Raw genomic sequence first — 27,581 nt, forward strand, 5'->3', positions numbered from 1 at the left:
TCAAGTTTGAATTAATTTAATGAAGTGAGAATACAGTATTGCCAAAACACAAGGCACTGCTGCTCCAAAGAGAAGCAAGGATTATTTCTGACCACTACAGAGCGCAGCTCCTTAATGCAAATCCAGGAGGCCATTTTGGCAAGACTTACCCCGCTTGCTTTAGCACATTTGTGGAGAGAAGCCAGTGCATTCATTTGTAAACCGGAGGGAGACTCCACATTTTCAGATTGCAATATTCAGAAATTTAGCTTCCGTAATTTGTAAGAACAGGAAGACAAGGGTAAGCACTGGTGAATCTGTACAAAGCACTGAAGAGTAGGATTAGTATAAAATGGGAGCAAAAGACCAATACAGAGTTAGTTCAAGTACACTGCCTGCCCAATACAAAAAGGACACTGTTTATAAAGAGGATTCAAAAAGACACCTCTGGCCCTTGAGAGAGCTGGAAAGGCAGCTTGGGCATGCAACACAGGAAGAGACTGTGTAGATGCCTAAATTGTGTGTCCCAGGAAGCTTTACTGTGCAGAGGGATGAAGGACATAGCCAGCATGTTAAATTTTTTATTCTAGATAGAGCTAATAGCTCCACCTCTCCACCTTTACCCCATCTATGGGGTGCATGGAAAGGGAAAGATACACTTCAGACAGCACAGTCCCATCACCTGCCAATGCGCCCATTTTACAGGAGGGGGCAACCTTTGCGCTTTTTGTTCTTCCTGACTTGCAAGGCAGCTCGCGTTGCCATTTCAAACACTTCCCGCACACCATCCTTCGTCTTGGCTGAGCACTCAAGGTAGCCAAAAGCATTGATCCTGTTTGCCATGTCTCGCCCTTCCTCTGGTTTTACTGGCTCCTTATGAAGACAAAGAAAAAAATACAATCCAAATTAATGAAACCTCTGCAAGGCTCGATTTAAGGAAGGACTCGAGTTAGCATAGGTGGCAACACCCTAACCTGCCCTAGAAAAGCAGCACAGCTGGCAGAAATATGGGTGGTCATTTTGGCAGGACTAAAAGGACATTCTCACATGAATTGGGCTGCGGGGGGGGGGAGACGGTCCACATATAGAAAGGGTCAGCAAGGCCTTTTCCATGCTCAGATATATACTCAGTGTTTGGAAGGCCAGAGGGCTGGGCAGTGCAAACACTGGGGCAGGGCCAGTGCTGTGGCCCCATTGGAGCTTTCTATATGTGGACCCCTATTCACACAATTAAAACTTGAAGCAGATTTTAGCATCCTTCCTATAGTCATACAGCAGGCACCCCCAAAATGCAGCCCTCCAAATGTTTTGGCGTACAACTCCCATGATCCCTAGCTAACAGGACCAGTGGTCAGGGATAATGGAAATTGTAGTCCAAAACATCTGGAGGGCCGAAGTTTGGGGATGCCTGGTCATACAGGTTAAGATGGGGCTTAATCTTTGTCCTTGGAACTTTGCCCCAGATGGTTCATATATCTGGATGCAAGGGAGAGAGGAGAGCGAACATGTACATGTCTTAGCAAAATTTGTTATGGGCTTCTGCAGTGATCAAATCTCCTCTGGACCACTGTTCCATGCTATATACTCTGCAGGACACTGCCCCATTACCAATCTGCAATCTCTGCCATCTACCTTTATGGTGTCTCTGTCTTGCCCTGATGCTAGGCTTGTGGTCCTACTGAAAAGATCAGGGAGTCCCTCCCTAACCAGGCTCTGACTCCACTGCAGGTTTCCTGTATCTCATAGGGCTTCAGGAACCCTGCTTCCAAGCAGTAGTTTCCAATCTTTTAAGAGATGAAATCCAACTTTAACTCCAGCCTAGACCCATCTTCTTCTTGTTGTTACAGTACGAACTGCCTCTCTTCCCTCCCACCCCAAAATCCTTTAATCCACTTCTGGGTCTTAACTAAAGATATTGCCAAATTCAGAATTAGGAAGATTGGTATCCGTTTAGTTTTTAATTCCTTCAGCTCAAAATTCCCAACACGCACTCTGAAGTTCAGTTCACAATGGTTTCACCACCAGGTAAAACCACAGAGCAAGGAATCTTACACTCTGCACATGCCAGCCCACCAATATCTTTCTAGGAGTGCTCCACTAAAGCGCAAATTATTATTCACAAGACATTTTGTTCTCTTAATCACCAATATAATATGAGATGGGAAATTGGGTGTGTGTGTGAAGTTAGTATAACCATTTAAGAACTGACAAATCACTCTACAGTTTTGAAATAATATTCTGATCTCCCAGAAAGAAAAGATTTCTTGTGTGAAAAATCCAAAGCATTTACCAGTTTCACCTAAAACTTCAGAGTAGTATTTTAAATAAGATGCATATTGCATCACACATTGTATGGAGCACAGATCCATATATACTATCTAATTGCATTAACTATCTAATATTTTTTTTACACGCTTCATTTACTTTCGAAGATTTCTCACATGTGATCCTGCTTGGAATAATGCTCCCTAGTTAAGCGTGTTTCAGAATGCACAAAAGGCACTTGTTTTATCTGAAAATCTTCAGTTATCTCACCCATTTTAAGGGGTATTGGATGACTTGCTGTTTAGAAAATGATAGGAGGAATATAGATTCTCCCCAAGAGCACTTCACTGCATAGCAGCAGCCATCAGTAATTCTGGTATGAAGCGTTCTCCAAGCTGTAGCAATTGCGGCTGCTGGTATGAAGCCTCCCCAGAAACATCACAATGACATCATTACACATTATGTAAAGCAAGTGAATTATTTCTCACTTCAAAAACTCCACCAAGCTTTTTTTAAAAAATATAATATAATATAATAAACAGCAGGCTCCTCCTACCTGTTTCATCTTTGCCAGTTCCCTGCGGGTGTGATCATCATTCCGCAAGTCCTTCTTGTTCCCCACAAGGATGATGGGCACATTAGGGCAGAAGTGTTTCACTTCCGGTGTCCATTTCTCTGGGATGTTTTCTGGAAAGGCCAATCACATTCTCATGAACCAGGCCATGTAATAAAAGCCCTTCTCCCAATGAAGGACAGATTCACAGGTAAAACCACCCCCATGGCACTTAAAAAGTAAGCTGTTTGAGACCTCTTCAAAACAGGCCATCCCCAGATCCAGTTTGTTGCCAAAAGCAAGACTGGATACAATGAGAGTCCTATTTCCAGAGCCCTGGCCAGCGCATGGCTGAGAGCCTGCTCTCCCTACCACACCCTGTAGCAGCTGAAAGGGAACACTGAACTCCCTATGCTAGTGAAAGAAATACAGTGACTGGGAATATGGGAAAGCTCTCCTCATTCAAATCCCAGCCACAGCAAAAAAAAAAAAAAAATCCCTGGAGAGGTGGGCAAAGATCAGTTTCAGGGAGACAGAACATCACACAGAAGGAGCTGTGCAGAAAAGTTCAAAGCATCTCGCAGTGCGCACACTTCCCTGCAGATTCCAGCTATGACAGATACTGTCACCACAGGTCTATAGTGCTAGCAGATGCCCAGGGAGTCAACGCAGTTTAGCAATTGTGTAAGGCCCAGTTAACTGTTTGCCCTCAAATGCAGAGGCAGGATCCTATCATCATCCTCCAGCCAACAAGATGCTGTTTAACACAAAACTGCTCTAACATGGGCCTTGCTGGTTATATCCTGCATCATCTGCCAAACCCTGTATGCATATCTCTATGTGTAGAGGCTGTTTAAAAGTGTCACCACCTGGAGTTTTAGAGGTAAAGAGTTATTGTGTTAAAATGCGACAATACTGCGGTCCATAAAGTCCTATGAATAAATTCATAGTTAGAAATAGTGCTCCTGATTCTCGATGGCGCGTTCGAAAACAGTGGTTACTGGAATGAGGCTTCGCTGTTTTCAAGTGAGAAAAATACTACAGGCAGCCCAACGTGTTTGAAAAGCCCCTGGATAACAGGCAAGGCGGCTGCTTTCATGTATAGACCAGTAAGCCTTTATTTATTACCTACTTCTCATTTTTAACTTGTCCATGTTCAAACAAGGTGGGGTACCTCAAACAATATAAAATAAAACCAGCGACAATTTCAACAAAATCATTAACACATGAATCAGCCAGTATAACCTCCGTTCTTCCTTGTTTGTTCTACAGAGATCCAAACTTGAATCCAGGACTTTCATGTCGGGGGGGGGGGAGAGGCTAGGGGTTCCCCACCACTGATCTTGCTCAATGTCTGCTGGCTCTCCAGCAATGTCTTTCCCATCTACTGCCACTGACCATTTTAATTGAAGCTGCCAGAAATTATTCTTACGGTCACCTACTCAAAAAAAATGTGCTCTACATTGAACTATGGCACTTCCCTTAACAGTCTTAGACCACTGCAACAGTTGTGGGGAATCCTGGAAACTTTAGTTTAAGGGTGCTGGGAAATGTAGCTCTGCAAGTGACCTCCTAACACTGGCATCCCCAAACTTCGGCCCTCCAGATGTTTTGGACTACAATTCCCATCTTCCCTGACCACTGGTCCTGTTAGCTAGGGATCATGGGAGTTGTAGGCCAAAACATCTGGAGGGCCGCAGTTTGGGGATGCCTGTCCTAACAACTCTACACACCCTTAACAAACTACAGTTCCTGTGATTCTTTGCTGAAGGCTATGATCCTTAAAGTGTGCTTTAAATATCTGGTGTGAATGTGACCAATGTTTCCCAAAATAGCCATTTGCTTATCTGAATCCTGCAGGGACTGGAAGAATCACTACTTTGAAAGCTAAATTAAGTGTTTCAGCTTTCCCAACCCACCCACAGAGTTCTCTTGTATCCTGTGGGTGTGACCATGAGCCAGCAAATGGGCAGTATCACATGCCCTGTGTACTCGCGGCCTCTTGCCTCAAGCCTAGAGTGCCATAGCCTTACCTAAACTGTCCGGACTATCAATGGAAAAGCACATGAGGATAACATCTGTGTCTGGATAAGAGAGGGGCCGTAGCCTGTCATAGTCTTCCTGCCCAGCCGTGTCCCAAAGGGCCAGCTCCACCTGGAGAGACAGAATGAAGTTTATATCAATGAGCAGCAGCATCAATACCACTCTGGATAAGAAATCGAAGCAAACAGGAACACAGACGCTTTTTTCTTTCTCTCCCCATAGTACGTCTTGGTTAACAGGCAGCTTTAAAGGCAACCTGGCACAACATTAAACTGCCTGAGCCCAGGAATTGATTATGGGCATTATCCAGTTTGTTTTATAGGACTGCAGCACTACCCTCAAGGGTCCCAACCAAACAGTGTCAGATGATCATGAAGCTGTCAGGAGAGACCAGGTCCAAACACAGCTCACAGCAACATCTCTCCTGACCAACGTGGGACAGTCAGTTACTAGATGTGCAGCCACGCGGAGATAACAGCCTGACATTGATACCACTTTAGAATAGTTCTACTGACGTTACTGTAAACCTTTATTGCGTATTCATGATGTGGACAGTACACAGCTTGACCCAAAGGGAAAACTTAACTCAGGGTGGGAGTGAGGAGGAATAGGATGAAATCAGGGTTTTGGCAACAGGTGAGAGGTGGGCGAGAGCATTTTAAAGGGATTGGTGTCAGAAGGACCAGCATGAAGTTCAGCACTCAGGGATGAACTGCGACAGAAACCGATGTGATATTTAATTGGGGGTAAAAACATATGTCTGCTAGCAGAGAGAGTTACCTGTTTCCCATCTACTTCGATGTCAGCAATGTAGTTTTCGAAGACGGTTGGCACATAGACCTCTGGGAATTGGTCCTTACTGAACACGATCAGCAGGCAGGTCTTCCCGCAAGCACCATCTCCAACAATCACCAGCTTTTTCCGAATCGCTGCCATGCCTGCAGAAAGAGAAAGGCGGCTAGATATGAAACACAGATCACTAAGACGCTGGAATCCTACAACAGGGGTGGGCAAAAAGTAGTTTAGGATCAACTGATAAATTTCTCAGTGATTTGCAGGGTATTGGCAAACGTTTCTTACTCCCCATTGTTTAATGATAGGCAACAGCAAAACAACTTATTCTACCCGAGTTAGGCTGCTAAAATAAAGATAAGCTAATAACCAGGAACGGACTTCCATGTGATGGGTTGGCGGCCTCAAATCAGTCCCAATACTGGAGCCAAATTCCTCGGCTCAGAATGTGCTCAGAGGCACCTTGTACTTTAATTCTAACGGTTTGTCTTTTGCACTTAGCTCTGATGGGTAGATCTTGAGGCTCTAATAAAAACCCAAAGCAGATTGGACAAACCCCCAAGCCTCCTCACCCCTATGCTACTGGATAGCTCATAACTACTCCTTGCAGGCAAGGCATATTCTGTGCCCAATACATGGCAACTCTTTTATCCAAAAAAACCTAAATCCTGCAATCGCAATGAATTCTGAAAAAGCAAGTAAGTAATCAGGCACTATAGCACCCTCATATTTCAGAGTGGCCTCCTGCTACCCATGCGGCCTAAGGAAGTTCATTTTAAAATGTCACAAGTACTTTCCCGATCACCTCACAATTAAAAAAAGCCACGCTTTTCTTTGACTGTCTCACTCACTTCACTTGCAAAAACATGGCTGGGCTACATTTCAGAACAGATGTATAGATTAGCTACAAAAACCACAAAAATGTCACTGCACACCAGACTTTCTGCTGGTTTCAATCCAGCGGAAGTTATTTTAGAAACCATAAAGTGCACCTGGAGAGCACAGTGATGCAACAGAAACAACACTCAACACGAATAAGCATTTTTATACTCGAGAAAAGTCCAGCTGAAAATTTCAAAATATTTAGACAGCAATATTGTGCAAGCAAGGAAAAACAATTATCCTTATAACATGTATCACTACCGTACCTTTGCTGGCCAAACATTGTGAATACTATATATTACTGTCCTTCCCTTCCCCAGCTTCAAATTTTTGAAGCTGCCCTCATTCATGAAGTTTTTTTGGGGGAGGGGGTGCTCTAATAGGTGCAGGGTTGGGGTTGAAACTACATATTTGATTTGGGGGTATTATGCTAAAGAAGAGAAGAATCCTTGGAAAAGACCCTGATGTTGGGAAAGATTGAGGGCACTAGGAGAAGGGGACGACAGAGGACAAGATGGTTGGACAGTGTTCTCGAAGCTACGAACATGAGTTTGACCAAACTGCGGGAGGCAGTGCAAGACAGGAGTGCCTGGCGTGCTATGGTCCATGGGGTCACGAAGAGTCGGACACGACTAAACGACTAAACAACAACAAATGCTAAAGGCATTGGTGGACTGTGCTGGGGAGTGGGGGGAGAAGAGAGGAGAACTCTGCTTTTTGGAGCAGAGCCAACAAAGGGATTCCATGGGGAATTCCAAGGAATGTGTGCAAGCACATTCGCAGCACAGGAAGCTGCAGCCAGATCTCCTCTAGCAACATGTCACCCTGCATATATAAGCAATGCTCCAAGATGGAGCTGGTGTGGGCTCTGAGCACAAGGATAGCCAGAAGTCATTCTGAAGGCTGGAAGTCCTGTACAAAGATTTGCCCACACTCTTGCCTTACAAATGCATTTCCAACCAAGAAAATCACACAGGTGATGCACAGGTGATGAAGATCAGTGATGCAGCAGAACACCTGCCATGTAATGAAAAATCAAGTTAAAAAGGCAAAAACACCTGGGATATGAATGTTTCAGAGGCTTTGCATTTGAAGTACAAAGAACTATAGTGCTCGATTTGTCTGGATTTGTCTGCTGGATTAAAAACTCTTGCAACAGAAGCCAGTGTATTCCCCTGGCAATTACACACACAAAACCCCAACAGAAACTCCCACAACATAGGGGAAAGCACAAAGTATAATCAAGACTTGTGTTATAAATAGATTAACTAATTAGATTCAGCTTCAAAAAGCAAGATGAAGTCCTCATCCATTTGTTCAGCAGGTCAGCAATAAGCATTCCTCCTACTCTGGCCTGAAGCCAAGCTGACTATCAAGAAGGTTGCATCTGGAACATTTTGCCATAAACCTAGACCTCCAGAATACGTGCAATACTGCACTCCTTTCTCAGATGCCAGACTTCTCAGGGGCAGCCGTGATACAACTTTTATAATCTCCGGGGTTAAGACGACTGTGCAGTTTAGCATTCTGACAGTAAAAAGAGGATGGAGTGTTAACAGGGCTGAATTAAAAAGCCTTGCTAGAGTCCCCAAATCTTCAGAATTAATACCTCAATTCAGCCAGCAGACACAGAAAATGTCAGGAGTGTCTTGTCATAAGACTTGCCAATTTGGAACAAACCCCGCCTGATGTGTAGATGTCACAAGCCCCAAATGAAGACTATACAGTCTAAAGGTAAGGATCTCACAAAGGCACAAGCATCAACTCACATGAAGGGGGGAAACACATTTATATACATGTTTTAAATTTACTAGCTGCATTTATATGTTCCCCAACAAGAAGATGTTTTCTGGATGGCTTCCAATAAAGGAAAAACTAATGCATATAAAAATAAAAACGAAACCAATAACCATAAAATCTAAGAACATAAAACCAGCAGCCACAGGATAAAAGCAACATAACAAAAACTCACAGCAATACCATAATTCTGAAAGGTTTAAAATGTGCGATAATATCGAGTCATAATAGACAATGAAGCTAAAAAGGTTTAGGAGCCTGATAAAATAGAAAGATCTTAACCTGGTGATGGAACACTAGAGCATAGCTGTCGGGTGAGCCAAGCAAGCATTGTGTGTAGAAAGCGCATAGAGAATAGACGTTTTGCTCTCCCCTCTCTCATAATACTAGAACCTGGGGGTCAACCAATGAAGCTCAGTTGTGAGAGATTCAAGACAAGCAAAAAGAGGCACAAAGCACAGAACCAAACAGCACAGAACTCTCCACCACAAGATGGCTTTCCTACAATCAAGTGGTATACTGTACAACGTTACATAAATGTATCAAATAAACCCAAATAAAATACCTCCAATCAGGGATATTCCTAGATTATGTAACGCCCTATTTTGTACCTTGGCCCCGATTCATGTTATCTACTGTATCATGACTGGACAGATCTGTAATGTTGCTTTCACAGTGCAGCATATTAATATCTGCCTTTATGCTATTCTGCCTTGACAAATCAATTCAACACAAGTTGTTCCAGGGTGCAAAAAAAAGAGAGGAAAAGACACCTCTGCTAAGATCTCAGGAAAGACCAGAACTTTATGTGTTTGTTCTAAATAACAGCATTTTGCCATAATTCTTGCGTAACAGGCTTTACTTTAACTGATGTACTTCAAATTAGGACAATCTCGTGTGTCCTTTTTTAAAACATACATACATACATACATGCTTCTGTATGTGGTGGGGAGAATTAGCATGCAGACAACTATACAAACATGAATACTCCCCTCCCAAATCTCAAGAAGTCATTTGAGGTGCAGTGGGGGGAAACAGATATAGGTACTATTCACAACACTTCACCTGACTACTTTAAACCCGTAAACATTGAACGGAAGGAGGAGACTTCCAAGTGTGATGGCAAAAAGAGGGAAGACTTGAAAAAGTCAGAGCATATCCATATTGATAAGCAGCTTGTTCTCAGAGACAAAGCCAACAGGAGCTAAATATTTTATTCATCACATTCAGCCTGCAGTCGGTGGATAAGACAGATGGGATCATTGCTCTTAAACTACTGCCAGTTAAATGTGGAGAATTGAATATCATTCCTTTTCATCCAGCCTACTGCAAGAGATGGGGGTCTGACATTTCTCATCCATATAACACTTTTATTGAGCAAAGTGTTTTATAAACCTCATTTCATTTGTCCTCAGCTGGCCTTTCAGGGTGGTTATTTACATTTTATGGTTTAAAAATGCAAGCAACTTTATTGCTTAACCACTAGTCTTTACAATAATAAAAAATAATAAAAGCACAGTTTGGAGCACACAACATAAAGCCTTCTTAAAAACTCATAAAAAGCAGTAGTCTGCTGTAATGCAGGGATACAAAGGAAAATTATGGACATGGCCATGGCTACAGCAGAGAATCTATGACTACCCTTGGGACTCGAATCTGAATCTTCAGTGATCCAATTTATTGGAGGTTTTAAAGTAGAGTTGGACGACCATCTGCCAGGGATTCTTTAGTTGTGCTTCCTACATTGCAAGGGGTTGGACTAGATGACCCCAGGGTTCCTTCCAACTCTACAATTCTTTTATTCTACTAATTTTAGGGATATAGAAAGGGGTAAGATGTTTAGAATAGTTCACCTATTAAAATACCCATTTTAAAAAGGTGATGTGCCAAATATATATATTTTAGCAGTGAGACACCATATCAAACAGCTAATGTAGATGCAAAGACAAAAATGTTTTAACTTGCCTTTTGGAGGGTAAGCGGGAGAGCGCCAAACAGAATACATCTTGACACTGTGAGGTTACCTTTTGTTGCTTGGGGTGGGGGAGTTGGAGAGATCTGGCAAATATAGGTGATATGTTGCCATAGGAACTCATTGTTAAATCACTGTCCTGAATGACTAGGCAATAATTGAAAGCAAGCAAAAGGCATGTCTTTCTCCTCCTCCTTTAGCTACAGAGGATGTCATCTAGCTGCTTTGAAGTGTGTGTTTAAGTAAGCACAGCCTGCAGTTAGCAATTTTGGATTCTAGAAACTCAGGGTGCTGGCAGTCTCGTTCAAGATCTGGCGTGGGAGAAGGGGGGTGTTGAAGTGCTTGAGTTTTGTGCTTCCACCCATGCTCAACTTGTGCACATGCAAACATTACAAAGATCTCCTTCCTTTCCTTCATTTTGTTTGACCCCACTTTTTAACAATCCAACCCACCCAACTATTCCAGCTGAACTATTTAAAATTTTAAAGGATGGTGCTGTTAAGGTGCTACACTCAATATGCCAGCAAGTTTGGAAAATTCAGCAGTGGCCAGAGGATTGGAGAAGATCAGTCTACATCCCAATCCCAAAGAAGGGCAGTGCCAAATAATGCTCCAACTACCGCACAATTGCGCTTATTTCACATGCTAGTAATAGATTGCTGTGTTTTATTTTTCTGTTGGAAGCTGCCCAGAGTGGCTGGGGAAACCCAGCCAGATGGGCGGGGTATAAATAATAAGTTGTTGTTATTATTATTATTATTATTATTATTATTATTATTATTATTATTATTATTATTTTATTATAGCATGGTTATGCTTAAAAATCTACAAGGAAGGCTTAAGCAGTATGTGGACCGAGAACTCCCAGAAGTGCAAGCTGGATTTTGAAGGGGCAGAGGAACCAGAGAACAAATTGCAAACATGCACTGGATTATGGAGAAAGCTAGAGAGTTCCAGAAAAACATCTACCGTACTTCCGCTTCATTGACTACACAAAAGCATCTGACGGTGTCAACCACAGCAAACTATGGCAAGTTCTTAAAGAAATGAGAGTGCCTGATCACCTCATCTGTCTCCTGAGAAATCTCTATGTGGGACAAGAAGCTACAGTTAGAACTAGATATGGAATAACTGATTGGTTCAGAACTGGTAAAGGAGTAAGACAAGGCTGTATATTGTCTCCCTGCTTATTTAACTTGTATGCAGAATTCATCATGCGAAAGGCTGGACTGGATGAATCCCAAACTGGAATAAAGATTGCCGGAAGAAATATCAACAACCTCAGATATGCTGATGACACAACCTTGATGGCAGAAAGTGAGGATGAATTAAAGAACCTTTTAATGAGAGTGAAAGAGGAGAGTGCAAAATATGGTCTGAAGCTCAACATCAAAAATAACCAAGATCATGACCACTGGTCCCATCACCTCCTGGCAAATAGAAGGGGAAGAAATGGAGGCAGTGAGATATTTTACCTTCTTGGGTTCCATGATCACTGCAGATGGTGACAGCAGTCATGAAATCAAAAGGCGCCTGCTTCTTGGGAGAAAAGTGATGACAAACCTAGACAGCATCGTAAAAAGCAGAGACATCACAAAGGTCCGTATAGTTAAAGCTATGGTTTTCCCAGTAGTGATGTATGGAAGTGAGAGCTGGATCATAAAGAAGGCTTATCGCCGAAGGATTGATGCTTTTGAATTATGGTGCTAGAGGAGACTCTTGAGAGTCCCATGGACTGCAAGAAGATCAAACCTATCCATTCTTAAGGAAATCAGCCCCGAGTGCTCACTGGAAGGACAGGTCCTGAAGCTGAGGCTCCAATACTTTGGCCACCTCATGAGAAGAGAAGACTCCCTGGAAAAGACCCTGATACTGGGAAAGATTGAGGGCACTAGGAGAAGGGGACGACAGAGGACAAGATGGTTGGACAGTGTTCTCGAAGCTACCAACATGAATCTGACCAAACTGCGGGAGGCAGTGGAAGACAGGAGTGCTCTGGCGTGCTCTGGTCCATGGGGTCACGAAGAGTTGGACACGACTAAACGACTAAACAACAACAACCCACCCAACCATCTATGCAAACATGGGCAGCCATATAAATTTTATTAATTACTCACGACTGCTAAAATGAGCTGCTACCTTCCTGGCACCTCCTTTAAGGTAAATATAGATCAGAACTAGGCCTCCCTAGAGGTAAAATAACAAATCCCCCAATAGTGATATAGGGGCATTGATTTGCTATCCTCTTTTCCTTAGCTCATGATCCACAGTGCAAGTGAAACAAGTTGTATTTGTAGGTCTCTTGCCGCTTATTTTTTGCATGCATGGAATGTGGGAAGCATCCTTGGGTTGCTAAGGAAAACCACCATGTCTGAACATTTTGTTGGTTAGCATTTATAACAATCCTTGGAGCCAAGATACTGGGGCCTTTGACTAGCACACTCATAAGACTACTCCTTCAGGGCAGCTATGGGACTGAACCAGAAGGGAAGCACACAAATCAAGGATTGGGAATTGATGAGTCTGTTCAAGCTGGAGATATGGGGTGGCTTAAGGGTTAACAAAGGGTCATCTCGAATGAACTCTATATAAGTTTAATTGACGTTTTCAGCAATCATATCTGTGGTGGTTTGGTATAAAACATTGGCCAGAGGTTGAAGACAAATGTCTTTGTTACACTTACATGTCCCCCCACATCCTTAGCCCCATACCTGGTGTTGGGGGAAGAGACAAACCAGGTGAAGAGCTAAACACTTGTCTTACTGACAGATTGCTCTAATAGCAGACAAATTTGAACAATTCTACCCCTAGAGATTTTGTTACCTAGGTTATGTTAATAAAGAGATGGTCTTATCTACAAAAGAATTCCCAGTTATATACTGTATAACTAAAGATAGATAATAAAGATACTCTACAAGGCTGATATCTTAAATTGTCATTGCCTTCTATCCTGCAGACACAATATGTTGGTCTTCAACACACTTAAGGAGAATTAAATAGTAGATCTGAATAATGTTATCAACACTTAGTGTTTTATATAGCACTCTACAAGACTGTCCAGAAACTTCGACTGGTCCAAAAACGTATCAGCAAAGCAAGCACAAATAACACACTCCAACAGCTCAGTACATCCTTGCAGTGCTTAAAGAGATAGAGCAGCTACCAATTCATTCCTGGGCACAATTCCAAAGTGCTTGGCTTGGTCTACAACACCAAAATGACCTGGGGACAGAGGAAGCCCCAAGCATAGGCTCAGCATTGCCTAATTATCTAGCAGTAACTTTGGGGGATTTCACTAAGCCCAGCCCTACGTGATGATGGAGAGTCAATGAACCTGCAAAGGATGTGCTCTGCCAGTCAGCTGCCACTCAAGATATGTGAAATATTAACCACCCTGGCTGTTAAGATCATCTTCAAAGCGTCTCTCCACCTTCTGAGGTGCAGCAAGCAATGCATGGAAGGGCTTTTTCAGTGATGGCACCTAAGATCCAAGCCATTTCAAACAAATACAGTGGTTCCTTGGTTCTCAAATTTAATCCGTTCCAGAAGTCCGTTCCAAAACCAAGGCGCGCTTTCCCATAGAAAGTAATGCAAAATGGATTGATCTGTTCCAGACTTTTAAAAACAACTCCTAAAACAGCAATTTAACATGAATTTTACTATCTAATGAGACCACTGATCCATAAAAATGAAAGCAATAAACAATATACTGCAGTCACACAATCAATCAATCAATCAGTAGCTGAACTGGGTTCCACACAGTCACAAAAACAAAACAAAAAAGCTGCAAAGATGCAAAATAAATAGCAAGAACAGACAGGCCTCAGCGTAAAACTCAAATCGGAAGCTTAACACTCAAATCAGAAGAGTAACACTCAAAGTATAACACTCAAAACGGAGCGAAAAAAAGTTCACAAACCGGAACACTTCCAGGTTTGCAATGTTCAGGTTCCAAGGCGTTTGAGTACCAAGGCGTTTGAGAACCAAGGCACCACTGTATTGCCATCCATGTATTTCAGATGAAGTCTGAGAGAAAGTGGTACTGTATACCTATCGGTAAGCTCACCTACTGGAGTTCATGATACTGGAGGCAACTAGGAGAGCTGTTTTGTGTAAGGGTTGGAGTGTCACACTAGGACCTGCTGTGTAATTCTCTGGGTGACCTTGGGCAACCTCTCTCTCTCTCTCTCAGCTTTCTCACAGGGGGTGATGCCGGGTTAAAGATTAAAGCTGAGGAGGACCATGTGCAGTGCCCTGAGCTGAATGCAATCTGAACCAAGGATAACCTGGTTTACAGCTCAGCCTCTTAACCTCTGCGCCACACATCAGTTCATGTTTCAAAACTATTAAAAGCTGCAACATTATCACAATAACTCTGCACTATCACAGTTAGCCGCGTAAGCAGCACAGTGTTCTTAACTTGTGTGCCAGACATTCAGAGGTGTGTGACCCAAACTGCAGAAAGGGAAATAAAAGTAAGATATAGCAAAACAAGACAGAGGAACTGGCATTCGAAGGTCAATATGGTCCCTGCTATTGGGACTCTTTGTTCCTTTTATTATTATTATTGAAGGGAAGCAGCCTATGTTTGTATTTCATCTGTCAGTGCAGACCCCGTTTTCCCTGCTGTCGCCTTATCTTAAACACAGGGCAAAGGGAATTTGGGAATGTGAAGCATTCTCTTGCAACACCGGAAAGGAGAATTTGGAAAGAGCAGTCAATGCTTTCAGTCTGCCTGTTACTTGGAACTACGGTATATATTTGGGGAGGTAGGTCAGGGAAAAAGGTTTTGCATATTTTACAAAAGGTCAGCAATTGCAAAATAAAACGAAAAAGCTGTCTGAATGCAATCTAGGTCAAGACCCCAGTTATGAGAGACATGCATTGCAATCCACCTGCATGCAACACACCCTGTGCTTTGAGAAGGGTGTAGACTACACTCTCCACCAACCTAGTACTCTCTGGATATATTGCACAACAACTCCCATCAGCCCCTGCCGAAGTGGTAGGAGCCAGCAGCAAGTTATTTTAAGGAGAGACCTTCATTTAAAGGACCAAGAAGCCACCACTGGAAAGACAAGAATTCCACCCAACACACTGGAGAGTCACAACCACAGTAGCAAAGTGTCTAAGTTTATCTGCTCTCTTATCAAAGTCTCCCACCACTTACTTGCCAGCTGCTAAAGCCAAGAATTCCTGACTACACAAACCACACCTATTCGTATGCCATGCATTATGCAGCTCTCAATTCAAAATTACACCTAGCCAAATTCTGTTTTTGCTCACTCACCAGAGTTTCAAATGATGCTGCAAAAAAATGTCTAGACATTAAGGTGCACCTTTGAAAATTTATAAAATAGCAACTAGGAGTAGAGGGAGAGGAAATTTTTAACCCTTCTCAGCCTGTTGTGGTCCTAACAAAAAATCAGCCCAAGTTTATTTACATTGGAAGTGAAGCCTCCCTTGCTGCTCAAACATACTAACAACTGTGAGACATTTAAAAATATTCACATTAATTGCATTCAAACAATTACCATTGCATCTAGTTTGACCCTAAGAATGTACCTAAATGCATGCTTTCATAGTAACTGCTCTGAAATGTGCCACAAAGTAGTGTTTACACACACACACACACACACATTTCACATTCTATATTCCAGCCATATTTCCCCAATTATAAACCAAGAGCTTCTCAATATGGCCTTGTAAAGGTTTCCACTCAATAATTAAACACTTAATGCAAGATTACTCATCCCACTGAAGCATTAATGCATGACAGTGATGCAAGTAGCTACTTGCTGAGTTCATCAGGTCAGTAAGAGAAACCAACCAAGGTTCACAAAGAGTAGGAGACGCCCTCAAGCAAGACTTTTTTTGACAAGCGGTGGTGGAGAATGTGATTAAGCACTTGCCTGCAGTTTATTTCATTGCTAACATAGTAGCGGAAGAAATCTTTACAAGATTAAACTTTTAGCAATATACCCATATGCTGCTATGGGAATGTTGGTTTATCCTAAGAAGGGTAATAACCTACTACCAATACATTTTGCACTGATAGTTCAGCAGTGGGGAACCTCCAGCCCATAGGCATAATCTGGCCTGCCACCTTTTCTTTTCAGCCCACCGGCATTGTCACAGAAGACCACACCTATTAAACAGGCCGAGATGGCAACAGTTTTGATCCACTTTTTAATATAACATTTATCTCAAATCTGTGCATTCTGTGTACACACCAGCAATGACCCACATTAGTTAGAAACTATGATGACAACCTAATGACTTACCTGGTAGCCACAGGTGACTAGGAATTTCATGCAGCCAAGTGAACAGGCTGGTAGAGGAAAGATGGACTGCTCCATTCCTCCTCTACCAACCTACTTGGTTTCCATGTTATCCATGGAAGAAGCAAAGCCTCTTCCTCCTCTGTTGTTTAGTCATTTAGTCGTGTCCGACTCTTCGTGACCCCATGGACCATAGCACACCAGGCACTCCTGTCTTGCACTGCCTCCCACAGTTTGGTCAAACTCATGTTCGTAGCTTCGAGAACACTGTCCAACCATCTCGTCCTCTGTCGTCCCCTTCTCCTAGTGCCTTCAATCTTTCCCAACATCAGGGTCTTTTCCAGGGAGTCTTCTCTTCTCATGAGGTGACCAAAGTATTGGAGCCTCAGCTTCAGGACCTGTCCTTCCAGTGAGCTGATTTCCTTCAGAGTGGATAGGTTTGATCTTCCTGCAATCCATGGGACTCTCAACAGTCTCCTCCAGCACCATAATTCAACTCCTCTACCAGCATGGAAACCCAGTGGTCAAGCAGATAAGGAAGAAAGATTCTGCTCATTTCACTCACAAACCTGCCTGCTCCCTACCAACCCTATCTCCTCCCCATTTACACCTCACCAACCTTGCCAAACTCGCCCTTACATCTCACCCAAACTGTGGGGCCTGCTCACCTTACAATTCACTCAAACCCTGGCACAGGCAAGTCAGAGAGGATCAGGCAGCAGAGGCTGGGCTAGCTCTCCAGTAAACATTCTGCCTGCCCTGCAGCCACTTCCCTTCTCTCTGCCTCCAGCATTGCTGAAGCCGAGATAGTGGTGTCAGTTTGAGGGGCAAGAGAGAAGGACAGTTGCTAGAGAGCTGCTCTGGCTTGTTCTGGCTACTCAGCTGGGCTGTCTACCTGCTTATTCAGGCCATTGCCACATTGCAGTTCACGTGGACTGCAGCATGACGACATCCTTACACTTCTATTTATATAGAAAAAATTACAAGGCTGCATAAGGGAGCACATCAATTGGAACTAGGCAAACAGCTTTTAAAAGGGAGGGAATTGAGACCAGCAGAGCTGCCAAATCAGCCTCAGAGCCCAAAACCAGGGTGATGGGTGGTATAAAAGCTGCCTGGTAAATCTAACAGGAGAATTATAAAAAAGAAACTTTCTCCTTTGTCTCAGTCACTGCACAGAGTTCTAAACAGGCTTAGAGATTTTGCACTGAGAAAAGGACTTTAAGCAAGCAATTTCAGAAGCAACACAAAAATCCAGGAATGAAAAGAGACCTCTGCTCAGGGAGCTGAAAGAAGTAAAGGAGAAAGCACCAAACAAGGCATCTCTTCAGAGCAGGCACAAAATACATAGGAACATGCTCACAAGGTAAACTTTGCTGATTCAGTAAATGGATTGTAGAGCTGGAGCCAACAGTGACACACAGCAGACCAAGCCAAGCCAAGGAGACCAAGACAACAACAAAAACCTGCAGGTAATGGAAGCTGCATGCACTGAGCCCTCCAAGTTAGAACAAGGAAGGGGGGGAAAAGAGAAAAGAACTGGGTATCGAACTGCAATCTAGGATTTCAGATACAGTCAGCAGGAAGCTTGACAAACTGGCTCAGTCAAGAAAAGCAACAGATGCAGAAGACTATGTTCACATCTTCCGCATCTTTTATATCGATCTCTGCTTCCTGACATCTGATCCAGACGAGATTTTTGGCAAAGCAAGCAACTGTACATTTGTAAATGGGCAGAAAAGGCTGCCCGATACACAAAAAGATAAAAGTCTGTGGCGCATGTTTGCATGGGTATTCGTTCCAACCCAAATCAAAGGGGATTGTCCATGCACATATTGCTCAGTCTGATTTTGTGGGAGAAAAGTCCCATTGAACACAATGGAGTTTATTTCCGAGTACAGGACCGCAACACATCAATTCCCACATAGAACATGTATCATTCTCCTTTTAGCTTTTCCTTTTCCTTTTTTAGTGTTTCCTTACTTTTGAACTACTCAGCCCAACATCAAGTGCAAGTTCAGCAGAAACTCTCTTAGTTTCTGTACAAATCAACAAAGATTTCCTTTAGGAATCTAGGGTGAGATACCCATGTAGAGAAAGTTGCCCCAAGCAGCTTAAGGTCCAAATGCCACTCCCTCTCTCCTGCCAAGCCCGGCTGCTCATAGGAGCCAACTCCTAGGGCCCGAGGGGTCTTCACCCCCTAATAAAATATTTGAGGGGGCCGAGGGGAGGGGGCAAAGCTGGTGGGAATTGCCATTCACACGATGTGTGTGCACTGTGTCATGTGATTGATTATGTGGGGTGGGGCTTACCTGGGCCCTCCAATATTTTATTCTAGTTGGAACCCCTGCGGCTGCTTAAAACTCCTCTCCCTTCCCCTACCAAACTGAAGGATGTAAGACAAGAAACCAGTTCAACTGGAGAAAGAGAAACTAGGGGCATCTGCAAGAGACAATAAGTGGATAGAAAAGGGGGGAACCCCCACAGATTCTCCCCACCATCACCGTTACTTCAGCAAACACAGGTTCAGGAAACATACTCTTCCTGTGGCAATATGCAATTCCATCATGACATGACAGGTGGAAGAGACATTTTGAAAGTTATCAAGTGACATTTTGGAGATCAATCCAAAGTTATCTGAGCAGACAGTTTTTGGTTTTGAACATGGTTGACATATCACAACCTACAGAAGTTGTATATATTGGGTTTCATTGTCCTCCACTAGCCTTAGTAAGGTCTGTAGCTTTTAAGCCATTCACATTGTAAAATGATGCAATAAAATTCATTCCCATTAAGGTGCCACATCTTTTCTTCAGGCAGGGGCAAAACCTGGCTTTATTACACCAGGGTCAAATACCCAGTTTGGCACACTCCCTCCTCCCACGCAGTTGTGTATACACACACAAAGGCCTCAATACCCCTGGAGACTTCACCCAGAGCAAAAAACCTGGCTACCCCCCCCCCCGCCCACAGTTACGACTCTGCTTCAAGTATCAGGTATATGCCTATGCTAGCTAGGAAACACACTGAGAAGCCTGAAGCAGATCAACTATCATTAGGTCAAGTGAACCAGATAGGCCTATCCTTTAAAAATCTGTGCTGCCAAATTCCATTTAGCAGAATCAAACACAAACACAAAACTCCTCGCCTCCTGTTGCAAAACAGCAAGCAGCGCACGTGATGTTGAAGCCCAAGCAACAAAGTGGAGAAGTTTATGCTTCGTTCATCTTCATGTTCTAAAGTTTATTTTAGCACACATCAAGAGAAACAAAGACACTTCCTGAACATGAACATTTCCTTTCTACCATTTATAGCACCAGGGGCATAAAGGATGAACTGGGAAATATATACGGACATGAGCTTTCAAACAAGTGCAAAACTGACTAGCCTGTTCTTTATCAAAGCCCATAAAGTTTGAGATGCAGTCTTGTAAAAGGTGATGCACTTACTGGGACTAAAAACCCTTCCTGTTACGGCAATTCTTGGGACTACTCAGTCTGTCATTCCCGGCAAGGAAAAAGCAGCAAATAGAGGAAGCAAGTGCCCTCTACCCCATAAAAACCTGTGTTTTGAAATAATGTGAATGCATTTCACAAACGTCTGGAAACCGAGGCACACTTTTAGCTCAATTAAAACCAAGAAGCACACTTCACTCTTACATCCCCAAAGATTTACTTTTAGAAAATACAACAAAACTTCAGATTCCATGACAGACGGAGCAAGGTCTAGCCACTCAGCATCACTTCCTTGCCTCAGAGGGTTTTGGTGGGAGCTACTGTGTGCTATAACACCAGGGCAAAGTGAAGAGGAGGGCAGAAAATGCTGCCATGTGATTACTGCATTAAATCTGAATGTGATATTATTGTAAGAATTTCTTGTAAGATGCTCTGAAAGCCTCTCGTGTGTTATAAACATTCTAAACAAAAATATGTAGAATTTGCCTATGCTCTAAAGCAGACATCCCCAGACTACGGCCCAAAGGCCTCTTTTATCCGATCCGCAAGCCCACTGCCGCTGCCCACTCTTACCTGCACGGCGCAATGCGGCTGCCCACTTCTGGGTCAGAGGAGCACTGGAAATAGCTTGCGTGCATGTGCAAGCATCATTTCTGGTGCACTTGCGAGTCGGAGGTGGCCCGTGCGCATGCACACAAGGTATTTCCGGCACTCCTCCGACCCAGAAGTGTGCCGGAAATAGCGTATGGGCGCACGCTCCCCCGCCCTCCGGCCCGCCCTGCAATTGGCGCTGCGGGCACCGGCCCGAAGCCAGGTAAGTTAGGGGACCCCTGCTCTAAAGAACCCAATATCCTATGTTCCTGTATGTGTAACTAGCCTCAGGGGCAAAACTAGGCTTTCTTTCACCCAGGACAAATACCTAGTTTGGCACCCCCCCCCATGCACATTTGCATACGCACACACAACCTGGGAGCCTCAGTGGCACCCCTCTGGAGGCTCCACCTGGGGGAAAACACCTGGCAAGCCCCCCCCCCCCCAGCTACGGCTCTAGGCTCTAACCTGTCACCTTTTTTCACAATAAACTGGGGCGAAGGGCAATTTAAAGTGTAGTAAAGGCAGGTGGGAGAGGATGCTGAACCCTTCATCACCATGCCCTTTTTGAAAAGCAATTTCACCCCAAAAATGAGGGAAGGAGATGTGGAATTTGGGCAAGTAAAGTGCCCTGTTCCTCTCTTCCTTGGGCTAGACTTTAACACATCCACCCCCATGAAGGAAAACCCACATTCTGGTGCACAGCTTGCTCCTGACATGAAGGTGCAAGAGACAGTTTGCTGTGCTGCAGCAGCAAGAGTGATAGGATTAACCATCACATGCAATGGAGCAGAATTACTCCTTCAACTAGCAAAAAACAAACAGAAGTAGAAAAGACCAGAGATCAGCAAGCCATGCATAGATGCATCTGGCATCTCCTCTCTCCTGAGCTGGTTTCTCCAGGCTCTCAATTTATTTGCTCCTGGTGCACAGACAATTCTTACAAGTACACAAGTGTGCCATGGCACACAATTCAGAACTACCGTAGTGATATAAAGGAAATGGGGTTTAAGGGCCGAGCTAGTCATTTGGCAAGACAGCTAGCCCTGGGAATCCGAGTCTTGGTCTCTCACCTAAGAACTGGCAGAAAGAGAGAATGAGATTGAAAGAAGGTGGCTATTTACGGTAATCTCCCACAACTGGGCAACAGTCTGCCTTGGGAAGTGGTGGGATTCACTGGTGGTGAGGCTGGCAAGCCATCTGTCAGGGATTTGTAATGCCCTGCAGTACAGATCCTGCATCAAACAGGGGGTTGGGCTAGATGACCACCAGCACACACTTTCCAGCTTTAAGATTCAAACCTTTTCCTGCATCCCACTTCATCTTACTCCCTGGGAGATGCATCAACTGAAGAATTGTTCAGGTGCAGAAAATGTAAATGAGCCCTTCCCTGCTTCCAAAACAGCCTTTATCCACTCTAAGGGCTCGTCCACACTTCTGCTTGTCCTGTGCCTAGAAAGAATGGGGCGGAGACGTTTTCTGTTTGCCCTGCTGCTTTTCCCAGGAAAGCCCACTCTTTAACAGTGAATCAGATCAAGCATCAATCCATGGAAAATCCGACTGGATTCAGCGAAGATTGGGTTTTCCCAGGAGAACCTGGCAGGACAAACTCGAGCCCCAAATTGCACTCTTTTCTCTAGCTGTGGCCCCCAGGTACATCTTTTCCCATGGCTAACAGAAAAGCAGCAGTGGGAGATGAAAAGCGACAGGTTGGAGGGAAAGAGCAAGCACCTACCCTTTTCAGGCATTCAGTAGAGAGACAGGATCCCAGCCATAGGTCTCTACCAAATGTTTAAGTTGGCCCTACTATGGTTTGGGTGGGTCTTGACATTACCATGCAGAGCTGAGTTTATGAATTTTATTTGCTGCTTTGTTTGTTTGTATGTATGTTTGTTTGAGTTAAGAATTCAGGATTCTCATCTGCTCATCCACAAAAGATTATTATTACCCCTTATGGAAAGAATCAGCAGAGGATGTTGTGGGATAGATCACAGTATTCATGAAACTTTGCAGGTTTTGCCCAAGGTATAAGCCTGAAAGAGCATGTGTTAGTAAGTCACATGTGCCTCACAGCTCTGACTTCAGATTTACAGTGCAGGAACCTTGTTGTCAAATGCCACAGCAAAGCTGGGGACAAAGATAATTTTTCAGAGCAGCCAAACCAGTCAGATTGCTTTGAGTAAGCATTTGTTTCATTGTATCCTATACTTTATTTTTTAGAAGTAAATTTTTTGTAGCAGCCCAAGCTACAGTAAGTTAAACAAACAAACACTCAGATGAACGCTCTTTTTTCCCTCCCAGATTTACACTCCAGTCAGATTATGGAATAATTTCTCTTTCAATGAAGACAATGCCCACATTCATTCATTCTGGCAAGGCGACGATGCTACTGAGTATTTCACTTGTCGCCTAAGCTTCACATGAATAGATCTGAATGTCAGATCCAAAAAACAATGAATTACTCCCTCCCCAGGTTTGCAATAGTTTTTATCTTTCTAGATCCAGTCATGTGTTGAGATGTGATGAAATCTTTGGAAAGAAGGGTTGCCTCTGTTACGATATCTGTGTGACTAAATGCAGCCTAAGCTCGATTAACCAATTCAAGTTTGACACTGTCCACTGGACAGCAATGCCGGACACTTCCCTATGAACAAGCTGAAGGGATTGCTGTTCAGGATGCAAGAGGACACATTGCTGTGGGTGGGAGGGAAGAAAAGTTGAGACACTTAATTTAGCCTTCGAAATAGTGATTCCTCCAGGCCCTGCAATATACAGATAAGCAAACTGCTATTTTGGGAAACATTGGTCATATCCGCATCATACATTTAAAGCACACTCTTATTTAGCAATCATGGTCTCCTTGCAATAATCGTAGGAACTGTAGTTTGTTAAGTCACAGACCTACAATTTCCAGCAACCTTAACAAAATAAAGTTACCTGGATTATCCAGCTGTTAAAGTGGTATAACAGCATTTTCAATGTATCATGGGGATCCGACCACTGGGCTTAAACACACACATACACACACAACACCAAGGAACATGCAAAAAACCTCAATTTTCTTATTCCACTCAGGAGATGTATGATCTGCATTTCAAATGAACATACTCAAGTCCTGGAAGTGAACTTGGCAATTTATTTAAGCTATATCTCTCCCACTTAAAGCAAATGCATAATTCTGAGTTTCAAGCAGAGTGCTTTACTGTTATTGGCCTGATAGTCATTCAGTATTTGCCCAATATTGTACCATGTTTCTTTAAATTTCTCTACAACAAGAAGCTACAATATTTATTTTGTAACAGTCAAATTGAAAACCTTTTGGGAAAGGAACACTCTGAATTCTGCACTTCCCCAAATTTCAATGCAGATTTATTGGGTAAGTATAGAAAGTTGTGTTCAAGGATGCTTCCACAATAGGTAGAATAGTCATGCTTTGTCAATACACTTTTTATGGAGGATCTACCAGAGAGATAGTTTCCAAATTACACTAAGCCAAATCATGGCAAAGCACAAATCTAAGGGTTCCTGGAGAGAAGATCACAGTCACTCCTTCCCTATTCTCTCTGCTGCTGAGAGTTATGATTCGGATTAGCACCTGGATATAGACAAACCACCTGGGCTTGTGGTTTGTCTCCACCAGACAAACAGAATAATAAGAATAAACCTTGGTTACAGCTCATGGTTTGTCTATATCTTCCCAGGGAACCATAGGACTGGGCCCTAAATCAACTTTTTCTTTTGCATTAAAATGCCTTTTTGACTAAAAAAAAAAGTTAAAAGGTTCATGCAGAAGCACTTAAAATGAATAAGCCCTTCAGTCAGTGCTATTTTAGCACCATGCTATTTTTTTTCTTTTGCAAATATTTTAGAGTACCTTTAAAATAATTCAAAGAAAGCACACAATGATGACGCCTAAATAAAAAGTGCTTTCGCACAAATTAAAATCAATTCAATTTTTTAAAAAGCATGCTCAGTGGTGCTGCCTCCCTACTCAAACTGTTATGTCACACGCACTAGTACAGATGGAACATAGTGGGATGCACACACACAATGTTCTATCCTCCGTATCCCCTGAAGCATAGAAAGTTAACAACAATTACACATAGAGCAATGTTTGGGAAGCAGAAAGTTCTGCCAGTTTGGAAGCAGCTTCAATAAAGAGCTTTCTAATTTCGCAGCACAATCCCCCAGAAGTGAATAGGAGTTGAACAAGAATTTATTTATGCAGTTCAAAGTAAGTTTCAATAGTGCTTGCTTAGCAAAACTTCCATGGTGGTTTGCATGTCCAAAGTCTGCTGGCAAGAATGACCCATAGTTTAAAAAACTATTGGAACCCGCTTTTTGAAGCTACATACAAGATGCTTCTTCACACAGTGAAAATAAGACCTATCGAATAATATTCAAACAGAGAAAATTATAGACTTAAACAAGTTGCCTATTTAATGGTGTCTCATATATATATATATATATATATATATATATATATATTCCTTACTCCAGAGTGCAATGCTGCCTTTTATCCATTAACTAACAGATATGCTGGAATCCCACAACAGACACAAAAGCAGTCTGCCAGTCACAAATATCCCTGTGAAGCAATGTGACAATGCTACTGCCATTTTCAGTGGGTGTTTTCTAAAAGGCTGGGGCAGGATTTAGGGAGCCTGGTTTGCAATGAAAGGACTTGGCTGCCAAATTCCAAGGAAAGGGAGGGGGAGAGAGAGGGAGGGAGAGGCACTGTTCAGTCATGGTTCTGGAATGCTTTCTTGCTCCTAAACACAACCTCCTTCCCACCCCAATATAAATGTCCGAAAGTGAGCTAAGCAAGCATTTAAAGGACACAGGGAATCACTGTCCACATCACATGGCAAGCCAGTTTCACAGGAATCCTCAAACAAGGAAATGCAACAGCCGCACAGAAAGGTATGCAGCAAACAGGGAATGAAGAGCAGGGGTGAAAAAGAAGTACTAATCACAGTGCCTGTTTCGTTCAAACCAAATTCTGCATATATGAATAAGCTGTTCACATTAAGCACCCTTTAAAAAACCATCCATTGTTGAGTATATATGAACACAAAAAGCAGGGAGCAGTTAGAAAATGTGCCACTTTTCTTCCCTGACACACTGTTCACTTTTTTTTGCTTATCAGGGCTCCCACCCATCCTGGAGTTACTCACTAGCAGTTGTGTTTATCCAACTTCCTCCCAACAGATTCAACCCATCCCAATTCCTGTCCATATGAGTGAAGAGAAATTCTTCACCTACTGAACACAAGGAAAGACGAACAGGATTCACATTTTAAAACAACATTCTGGGAACATGACAAAATAATGGAATTAAAATAGCAACCAATCAAATTGAATTATTAATCAGAGCCAGGGTTCAGCGCCTAAATCTGTGAAGTAGTAACAAAACAAAACGAGTGCCTTACAGCATGCAAAGATTAATGTGACTCATTGAAAAGGAAAAGATATTTACATAGTCTTCATAATTCCAGGATCCTCTTTCAAGGCTCCACTTTCAAGGTCAGAGCAGAGAACAAGCTCCCAGCTAGGCTCAAGGCACAACACCTTGCCTTTAGAGATCAAAAAATTACTCTTCACAATTTTTGCCTTATGCTTAGCAAGTGAGGTGAGGTGAGGTACTACAAGTAGAGCCTTTTCTGAGGTGGCCCCTCAATGGTCTCCAGCAAGAGACTCACGTTGCTTTCCATTGCTTTTGAAAGTAGAGTAGGCTTTTGAATGAAGAAGCCTTTCTAGTCCTCCAGGCATTTAGGGATTGTGGGGCACAGGACAGGGGACAAGGTGTTCAGTCCACCTCACCACTGTTTTTAAGATTCTGTAGGAATCAGAAATGTGTTTCATTTGTTAAAATTACTTTCAAATAGATTACCTCTCCACAGCACAAGCCTAGGTCACTTCACACCTTCCACCCAACATAGAAAAAAATCCCAGCAGCTGTTCTCCCCATTGCTCACTGGATCCTGTACACTGAAACTGCATGTGCCCTCCTCCCCCATGCAAAGGACACAGTAGCACACCCCAGTATCACACCCACATGCATTGAGATTGTGCATTAACCTGAAATAACTAGGCAACCCTCACTTGCTCCACTCCACCTCTGCTAACCACCCTGATAGCAAATACCACGGCATAGTTTTAAAGGATGACTAAGGCTACAAGGCTAGCCGCGGTTACTAAGGAGTAAGTCTCATCGAACTCAGTGGAACTTGCTCACGACGACGACGCCCTTCCCCGCACCCACGTGAAACTAAACCCCATGCAACAGCGGGGTCTACTTTTGAGTAAGCATGCCTAACGATTGGGCTGACTTGAACCTGCCCATGGCTATATCTACAGATATAGAGAGATACATGTCGCACTTCCCAAACCTGCTACCCCACCCCGCTTTCTCACGATGGTCGCCGCTTGCGCGCGCCCCTCTCGCTTCCTCCAGCCCTGCCAACTCCTTTATTTCTCCTATCATGCATTTTCCTCAGCTCCTCTCCTATTAAAGCCAGGTTACTTTATGGTCACGCCCCAAGTACGCTCACTAACCTACGGGAAAAGGCGCTCCGGGCCGGGCCGCCCAACCGATCCCGAGCTTCCCTCCTCGCCTTCCCAGCTACCTTCAAGCGGAGTCGGGCTCCGGCCGCCGCGCTCCCTCGCCTCTCGGTCCGTCCCGACTAAGCGCGAGCCTTCGGGGAGCGGAGAGGCGGGACCGGGCTCGCTTCGTGGGGCTGGTACAGCCGCTGAGGCCGCCTCCCGGCCCGCCTCGGGGAGGGGCAGCCGGGAGAGGGTCGCGCCACCGGAGCCGCGTCTGGAACTGGCCGGGCGCGGAGAAGCGCCTTCTCGAGGGGTCGCTGTTGCCAGAGCATTAGGGCGCGCGAAAGCTCGGCTCCTCTGAGCCTACGTAGAGCGCGCTTCCCCACCCCATGATCTCGAGAGTAATAGCGAGCTCGAGAGTGGAAG

General features: G+C 43.6%; 1 protein-coding gene across 3 annotated transcripts; it reads right to left on the minus strand.

The window, feature by feature from the left end:
• RHOC (ras homolog family member C) lies at positions 1 to 27,334 on the minus strand. Of its 3 annotated transcripts, none has more exons than XM_035121737.2 (5): positions 27,239 to 27,334; positions 5,621 to 5,778; positions 4,831 to 4,951; positions 2,801 to 2,931; positions 1 to 852 (listed from the first exon to the last, which is right to left on the minus strand). In XM_035121737.2, the coding sequence occupies exons 2-5, from the start codon at positions 5,774 to 5,776 to the stop codon at positions 679 to 681; spliced, it is 582 nt and encodes a 193-aa protein (XP_034977628.1). In that variant the 5' UTR covers positions 5,777 to 5,778; positions 27,239 to 27,334; the 3' UTR covers positions 1 to 678. The 3 variants fall into 3 exon arrangements, with proteins under 3 accessions (XP_034977628.1, XP_034977627.1, XP_034977626.1); XM_035121736.2 differs by having other exon boundaries at positions 27,172 to 27,326; XM_035121735.2 differs by having other exon boundaries at positions 27,168 to 27,324.
• Positions 27,335 to 27,581: the final 247 nt, after the last annotated feature.

The sequence above is a fragment of the Zootoca vivipara genome, chromosome 7, assembly GCF_963506605.1.
Source record: "Zootoca vivipara chromosome 7, rZooViv1.1, whole genome shotgun sequence".
Lineage (NCBI taxonomy): Eukaryota > Metazoa > Chordata > Lepidosauria > Squamata > Lacertidae > Zootoca > Zootoca vivipara.

Excerpts from the sequence above, each read along its gene's own strand:
- RHOC (XM_035121737.2), bottom strand. The coding sequence starts at position 5,776 with ATGGCAGCGATTCGGAAAAAGCTGGTGATTGTTGGAGATGGTGCTTGC. Across the intron at positions 2,932-4,830 it reads TGATAGTCCGGACAGTTTAG|AAAACATCCCAGAGAAATGG; the intron begins GTAAGGCTATGG and ends TGGCCTTTCCAG. Across the intron at positions 853-2,800 it reads AACTGGCAAAGATGAAACAG|GAGCCAGTAAAACCAGAGGA; the intron begins GTAGGAGGAGCC and ends TGTCTTCATAAG.